Here is an 8134-nt window from a genome sequence, read left to right as displayed (position 1 = left end):
CATATATTTTAACAATGGCATTGCTACATGAATCGTTTACGACGGGAACCTATGTACACACACGGTGGTAATAACGAGTCCCTGAGTTTTTAGTTTCTGCGCGCTAGGTAGCGGCTACAATTAATTCTTTATTTCCTTGCATGATGAGGTAGATCCACCATGACTTGTAGCTCTGTTCCTGGATGGAGGCAATTCGATCAGAATGTCCAAGTGGCCCAGATGAGACGAAGAGCTGAGGTGTTGCATATAGAATAATGCAGGTAGTTTGCCCAGCACATTAACTCCATTAGCGATGTACTTGAAAACGACTTTTGTCCTGCCATGGCAGAGAGATGAAATGGAAATATCTGTACTCTCACCTATATATATTGCCACCGACCAACAACTAACCAACTACTATGATATGCTATGGTAGTTGGAAATGAATTAATCTAGTACACGTGATCTAGCTAGCTAGCTAACAGTTCATAGTGTGTAAAACGTTCTAACATCATCAGAGTTGTAAATTGCTAATCCATTGTTTCTAGGATGCAGATATAGAGTGGCTATTCTACAATATGCAGATGATACTATTTTGTTTGTACAGGATAACTTGGAGGATGCTAGGAATCCGAAATTAGTGCTATATTATTTTGAGATGATGTCTGGGTGAAAATAAATTTCCAAAAAACTGAGGTCATGCTGATTCTGCACGACGGTAAGAAGCTGAGAGAGTATGATGATATGTTCAACTGTCAGGTGGGCACTTGGCCTATAAAATATCTAGGTATTCATGTTGGGGGTGGAGGGGGGGGGGGGCTTATCCTTTGGGGGGAAAGTGACATTGTTAAATGCTTGTTTGGCATCCACACCTGTGTATCATCTGTCTATATATGCATATGCTTCCAAAATCAAATTTGTTAACATTAGATAAAATTAGGACGAGGTTCATGTGGCAGGGAGGTAGCAACAAAAGGAAATACATACATCCTAAATTATTGTTGTTGTCTTTGTTCAAATGAACTAAAACAACGACAGGAATTTAGGATCAGAGGATATAGAAAATACTTGTGGGCACAGGGGACATCTATACTATAATATCTGTAAAGTTCATCCCACTTACTGTAGTTGATGTTTGCAAGCTGAAACCACATGCTTCCATGTCATCTTAAATGTTCACTGGCTGAGCTGATATGTTATGCATGTTCAGGCCTGAAATATTGGGCAGGGTTACAGCTGGATCTGATGGAGATGTGCTGCTGTAAGGAGCTCGAATTCTGCAAGAGGAGACCATGAAGCATCATCCTGCACATCATTCTGCTGTGCATGTGAGATGCATCGAAGGCAAGCCTTATGACGAGCAGGAAATCTAAAGCTGGAAGGGTTTGGTGGTGGCAGATGTCTGTGTTGATGGTTTCACATACTTTCACTAGTTTGACTATGCGTATCAGTGATCTGGGCGACGATGTACTGTTGTTTGTAATTTGCAAGAAAGTTTTTCCCCGCTTTTGCGAACCTCTAGTAGTAGATCTTGGGTGTGTTCTTGTTAGCCGAGGGTGACAAGTACCTGTGAAAACTCTGTGTGGGTGAACTGCCATGTTCTGTTATCTTTTCATAGTGAATCCGATCATTTGATGTTAAGGAGATCAAAATTTTGTCCAGGAGATGAGGATAACACTGCAGCCAAAAACGCCAACAGCTAGCTGAGTAGATGGAATATAGAGAAAGGATGGTAGATGTGCTTCATTTATTTGTGAGTGGACCACAAAATTTAATAGATGCCATTACAGATCTTCGAATCAGAATATTTTCTCCATGACGTTGTAATGGCAGTGTCGGTTGGAAACGCAAAAAGAACGACGTAATTAAAGAAGCCGCATGCATCGCCAGGCGCTTTAAAATCCTCCCATGTTCAGGCACCTCAACAGACCGAAAAAAACGACATCTCCACTAACTAATCGCGCGCTTCGATCGGCAACATGGTCAGCTCGCCACCCCGTCCCAACAAGCACCTCAAAACCCTCTACGAACTCGTCGTAAACAACTTCCTCGCCGCCGTCGCTGTACCGGCCACGGCCATCGTCATTCTCCGAAAAGCGGCCCAACTCGGCCCGGACGAGCTCCTCACCCGGTTACATGGACTGCAGCAGGTCCACCTCTTCCTGGCCTTCTTCCTCCCGCTCGCCACGGTCACTCTCTACGTCGTCCGCCGCCCTCGCAGCGTGTACCTCGTGGACTACGCTTGCTGCCGGCCTAAGCCAAACTGCCGCGTGTCCATGGGCTCCTTCACCGAGAACGCCCGCCTCATGCCGTACCTCGAAGGCGGCAACTTCCGCTTCTTGACGCGCATGCTCCAGCGTTCGGGCCTCGGCGACCAGACCTACCTCCACCCTTCCTTGCATCACATCCCGCCGCGCTGCAGCTTGAGCGAGAGCCGCGACGAGGCGGAGCAGGTCATCTTCGCGGCCGTCGACGATCTCTTCGCCAAGACGTGCGTCAGTGCCGGAACGATCTACATCCTCGTCACCAACTGCAGCGCCTTCAACCCGACGCCCAGCATGGCCGACATCATCGTGAACAGGTACAAGCTGCGGGACGACGTCCGCAGCGTGCACATCTCCGGGATGGGGTGCAGCGCGGGGGTGATCTCCGTGGAAGTCGCGAGGAACCTCTTGCAGGCGGCTCCCCGGGGCGCGAATGCACTGGTGGTGTCCACGGAGACCACCTCGCTCATCAACTACACGGGGAAGAACCGCGCGATGCTGCTGCCGGCCGTCCTGTTCCGGATGGGCGCGGCCGCGGTGCTGCTGTCGACCTCCAGGGCCAAGTCCCGCTTCCGTCTTACCCACGTCGTGCGAACGCTCACCGCGGCCGAGGACAGAGCTTACCGGTGCGCGTTCCAGGAGGAGGACGAGGATGGGCAAACCGGAGTGAACTTGTCCAAGGACCTCGTGGCCGTTGCTGGAGAAACGCTCAAGGCCAACATCGTGGAAATCGGGTCCCTCGTGCTCCCGCCATCGGAGAAGCTGCTGTTCGCGCTCTCGATGATTGCACGGAAGGTGCTGACCAGGAAGATCAAGCTATACGTGCCTGATTTCCGCACGGCGTGCCAACACTTCTGCGTCCATGCCGGTGGCCGCGCGGTGATCGACGCGGTGCAGAGTAGCCTACGCTTATCTGACGAGAACGTTGAGCCGTCGCGGATGACGCTCCACCGGTTCGGTAACACGTCGAGCAGCTCATTGTGGTACGAGCTTGCATACATCGAGGCTAAGAAGCGGACTCGGAAGGGTGACCGGGTGTGGATGGTCGGGTTTGGGTCTGGGTTCAAGTGCAACAGCGCCGTGTGGGAGTGCATCAGGTCCGCCGGCAACAACACCACTATTGGAGCGCCGTGGGCTGATTCCATCCATCAGTATCCTGTGAACATCCCGGCGGTCAGCTAGGCACGTACGCTAGTATGATACAATCCTCCTAAAAACCAGTACGAAGACTGTGCGAAATGTATTAAGGAGATGTGATATATATACCTTGTGCATTTTCCGCGTGATTAATTTCAACATCTATATATACACGTTTTTATAGTCTTCTCCTTCATCTATTGTACTCTACTTCCGTTTGTAAATATAAGATGTTTTAATTTTTTCATAAGTCAACCTTCTTCAGGTTTGAATAAGTTTATTATAAGAAAATGTATTGATGTTTGCAATATCAAATAAGTATGTATGAAGATATATATCACGGTGGATTTAATAAAACTAATTTATAATTATAAGTGTTGGTAGATTTTCTATAGATTTGATCAAATTTTAATTTTTTAGACTTAGGACAAAATTAGAACATCTTATATTTAGAAACAGAGTTAGTAGTACACTACACCCGTTCTCTTGTTTGGTTAGAAAACCCCTTGATAATATTGTACATCTGGATCCTCCTTAAAGATGTAACTTTGATTGCTAATGAACAAAGAGATATTTTACTGATTAAAAAAAATAACAAGCCCCTGTCTCTGTTTGATCCGCCCCCTCATCACCTACGTGTCCTAACAACGGGAAAACCACCTTTTTGGTTAGTTTCAGATTCAATAGTAACAAAATGTATGAGCAACAGGTGACCCTCGAAATGGCTGTGAGATGATCACGATAGTGTTACCTTGATTGGAGACCCATCATTGGCGGGCACCAAAGACGACCGACAGTGATATAGTTTTTTGAAAAAAAAATAGAACTGGCCCTCCCGGCCCGGCCCTCCCATTCATCGATTCGCCTCTGATGTCGCCTCCATGGACGGAGCCCGAGAACCAAGACAGAGTGAGAGAGGCGGGGCCGAAGAGGGCTACACCATCGGCGTTCACCGCATCACCGGAGTGTTCCACCGCGCCATGGCCTTCCTCGAGGACGAGCTCTACGCGCTCCATGGCGGCACCATCTCGCCCGGCGGGTGCATGGCGTGTGGACTCCATGGCGGCGCCGGCTGCGAGGGAGAGTGAGTGACTCAGAGAGAGATAGAGAAAGTAAGCGACGGAGTGAGAGGGAGGGAGAGAGTACCAGTCCATGGCGGCACGGCGGCAGCTCCTTGGCGGCGCGGTCCGGCGTTGGAGGAGGGAGGTGCAGCGGCTCCTTGGTTGTTTGATCCGTGCGAGTCCATGCGGATCGTGAGTGAGAGGAGGTGGAGATCGTGGGAGAGATAGGAAAGGAGGAGAAGGAGAGATCGTGGCCAGGATTGGGATGAAAGGAGATAAGGAGAGAAAAGAGGAGGTCAGGAGGGTGTGGTCCTGGAGGATAAGGAAAGAGAGAGAAGATTGCGAATTTGGGATTGGGATGGTGCTTCCGTTGCACAGGTCATCGATCCGTCCTATTGCGTTTCCACCGATAGGGTGAGAGCACACAAATCAATGACCTTTTCAGATTCCAGCGACTAGCAAACCATCAGTAACGGGTGACATGGTTACGTCCGCCACTAGTGCCCCACTTGTGCATTTAAAAAATAGAAAAAATATATTATAACCAAAAAATTGTAAATCTTTTTGGCAATATTGTTTGTCATGACAAGAAGCATATTTCTGCAAAAAGTGGATACATTATCATGAACTATGACGTAGAAATGCACAAAACTTTGGTTATTTGGCATAAGAACCTAAAGTTCAATTATGAGAAATAACAATATTGTATTACATAGGTCATTTTTCAAATGTTACCATATGATATTATTGTTCCGTTATGTCAGCAAGAAAAAATAAGACGTCAGATAAAAGAATCACAATTTACTGATTTTTTATGAATTAGTTATGATTTTTTCAATCTCCGAAGGTCTCCTGGTTCATCAGTGGCGGGCCTAGATGCAAAGCCCGCCACTGATGTGTGTTTTTGTAAATTTTGCAATTTTTCACATGTGTCCATTAGTGGCGGGTTTTCCGTGCCCGTCACTGATCATGGTTCATCAGTGGCGGGTTACCCGCCCGCCACTGATGAGGAGTCATCAGTGACGGATTTTTTGTGCCCGTCACTGATGAGGGTTCAGCAGTGACGGGCATGATATGTCTGGTACTGATGATGGTCATCAGTGGCAGGCGAGTAAAGTCCGCCACTGATGACCCGTCACTTATGTTGTGTTTTGTAGCAGTGGAACCCCCGACGTCCGTTACATGATAGCACCAGGCTAGTCAAACTGCGAAATTTGCTGAGAGTGGATGAATTCGATGGAATTAGGACACATAACTTGATCGCATAACAGTAAAAGGCAAAGTGCCTTGAAGCTCACCAAGTGGCTGCAATTTGTGACGGCAGGCACCTATTATTACAAAATGGATACAACGATTCTTTTTATTGTAACAAAAGGTTGCGCGGCAAATGTTTCTAAATGGATACAACCTGTATAAAAAGACAATGTCACAATGATTTGCCGGGCTAAAAATGTTTGTTTACAGAGAGGATGATGATTTACTGGGTCAAGAATGTTTGTTTACAGAGAGGATGAGACGCCATAATTTTAAGAGCGACCGCTTGGCGCTAAAACCAATTGGTAATGACACCGGTTTCAGTGCCAGTAACCTTTTTTTTTAACCGCAGTGCCAATAACCCTTACCCACAAAAAAAAGTGCCAATTACCCTGCACGCAAGTCACAAACCGGCTAGTTTATTCAATTTAAATTACTCATCTAAATTCCAGCATAAATCATAGCATGCATATAGAAAATGAAACGAAAATAACCAGCCATCTACTACTCGTCTTTTACGGAACAGGGAACCACATAAAAGAAGAGAAACAATACCACAACAGCACCACAGTCGACAGCTGATCTGGCTTATTGGACCGTGGCCACCGGGTAACGATGGATGCACGCGTCCCACGGCCCGCTGTCCAGCGGAGCCGGCGGGCGGAGGCACACCCACACCGCGCTGTTGCACTTGAACCCCGACCCGAACCCGACCGTCCACACCCGGTCGCCCCTGCGCACGCGGCGCTTGGCCTCAAGGTAGGCCAGCTCGTACCACACGGAGCTGCTGGACGTGTTGCCAAACCGGTGCAGCGCCATCCGCGACGGCTCCACTTGCCTGTCCGACAGCCCGAGCCCGCGCTGCAGCTCGTCGATCACCGCGCGGCCGCCTGCGTGGATGCAGAAATGCTCGAACGCCCTGCGGAAGTCCGGGACGTCGACACGACCCGGCGGCGCTGGCTTGCGATCTTTCAGCTGTCCCGCGAAGATCAATAGCAACAGCCTGCGCCTTGCGAGCGAGAGCACGTACGCGAGGAGCTCCGACGCCGGGAGCACCAGGGGCCCGAGCGTGGTCATGTGCGCTCTCAGCGCGCGGCCGGCCACGGGCATGACCTCCTTGGACAGCTTGATGCCGCGCTCCCCCGCCGCGTCGTCCTCCTGCTGCACGCACCCGTAGGCGCCGTCGTCGTGTCCCTCGTGCGTGCGCACCACCCGCTCCAGCCGGTACCGTGCTGGGGATGATCTCCTTGAGTTGGACAGCAGCACCGCGGACGCGCCCATACGGAAGAGGCAGTTCTGCAGCAGCATCGCGCGCTCGTTTCCAGAGTAGTAGTCGTACGTGAGGATCTCCGTGGACACCACCAGCGCGTACCTGCCACTGCCGCCTCCTGACCCACTGCAGTGCATCAGGACGTTCTGCGCGAGCCCGACAGCAGCGATCCCAGCGCTGCACCCCATGCCAGAGAGGTTGAAGCACCGGACGTCGCTCCGGAGCGCGTACCTGCGCACCACCATGTCGGCCATGCACGGCGCGGGAGCGAACAGCGTGCAGTTCACCACCACGAGCGCGATGTCCTCGGCGCGGACGACGGTCTTGGCGAGGACGGCGTCCACGGCGGAGAATATCCCTTGCTCGGCCTCGGCGCGCGCGGCGTCGAGCGTCTTCTCGGGAGGGATGCCGTGGCTGGCCTGCGGGAGGCACGTCTCTTCGCCGAGGCCCGAGCGCTCGATGAGGCGGGACTGGAACCCCACGCTCCTGTCGTCGAAGCACGGCGCGAGCCCGGCGTGCTCGGCGTACTTGGCGAGCGGCACGCGGAGGGACGCGGGCGGGAGGAAGCACGCGTAGTCCACGAGGTACACTGTGCGAGCCCTGGTCGATGTGATGTAGTAGTAGTAGTATAGGAGGAGCGCGGCGGCCAGCAGCGTGAGGCCGGCGTGGAGTAGAGCGATGCTGATCCCATTGGAGGAGAGCTGCACGACTGTGGCAGAGAAGGGCCAGGGGAAGGCGGCGAGGGTGAGGCGGCGGGTGAAGAGGTTGAGCGCAAGTGAAATCGCCATTGTCGAGGAGTCCTTAGGAGGTGGGACTCTGTGCATATGACGGTTTGTCGATCTTGTTGGTTGGAGGCTCTAGCTGTACATATATACAGATTTGCTTTGGTACATGCCTTTTATGAATCTTAAAGTCACTTAAAAAGGATTTTTTTTTACATCACTGATATTATGAAACTCTAGCAGGTACTGCATGGTTAATTCGGTCCTCTTTCCCTCTCTTCATCTCTTTCTCGCATGGACTTGTTCTCCAAAGGCTAGTCACCGGATTCACTGGTCGGCCGGCGGCTGCCCTAGGCTACCTGAACGGCGAATTTCGTCGCAGCTCGGAGCCCCACGTCACTAGCCTGCACCCTGTTGCCGCTGAAGTGCTTCGTTGTCACATTTCCT

At 50.9% G+C, this 8134-nt stretch overlaps 2 protein-coding genes across 3 annotated transcripts; one reads left to right on the top strand and one right to left on the bottom strand.

The window, feature by feature from the left end:
• The first annotated feature begins 1655 nt into the window (after positions 1-1655).
• Positions 1656-3627, top strand: LOC100839187 (3-ketoacyl-CoA synthase 6). The gene has a single exon (XM_024457906.1). It carries the CDS (start codon positions 1959-1961, stop codon positions 3423-3425), a length of 1467 nt encoding a protein of 488 aa, XP_024313674.1. The 5' UTR covers positions 1656-1958; the 3' UTR covers positions 3426-3627.
• Positions 3628-3866: 239 nt separating this feature from the next.
• On the bottom strand, positions 3867-7854 carry LOC100838880 (3-ketoacyl-CoA synthase 6-like). 2 transcript variants are annotated; one of them, XM_024457905.1, is made up of 3 exons: positions 4527-7854; positions 4132-4452; positions 3867-4021 (listed from the first exon to the last, which is right to left on the bottom strand). In XM_024457905.1, the coding sequence occupies exon 1, from the start codon at positions 7787-7789 to the stop codon at positions 6284-6286; it is 1506 nt and encodes a 501-aa protein (XP_024313673.1). In that variant the 5' UTR covers positions 7790-7854; the 3' UTR covers positions 3867-4021; positions 4132-4452; positions 4527-6283. The 2 variants fall into 2 exon arrangements, with proteins under 2 accessions (XP_024313673.1, XP_024313672.1); XM_024457904.1 differs by having other exon boundaries at positions 3870-4452.
• Positions 7855-8134: the final 280 nt, after the last annotated feature.

Source organism: Brachypodium distachyon, chromosome 1 (genome assembly GCF_000005505.3).
Source record: "Brachypodium distachyon strain Bd21 chromosome 1, Brachypodium_distachyon_v3.0, whole genome shotgun sequence".
Lineage (NCBI taxonomy): Eukaryota > Viridiplantae > Streptophyta > Magnoliopsida > Poales > Poaceae > Brachypodium > Brachypodium distachyon.
Note: the sequence above shows the minus strand (reverse complement) of the source record. Positions and strands in the feature narration are given on the sequence as shown.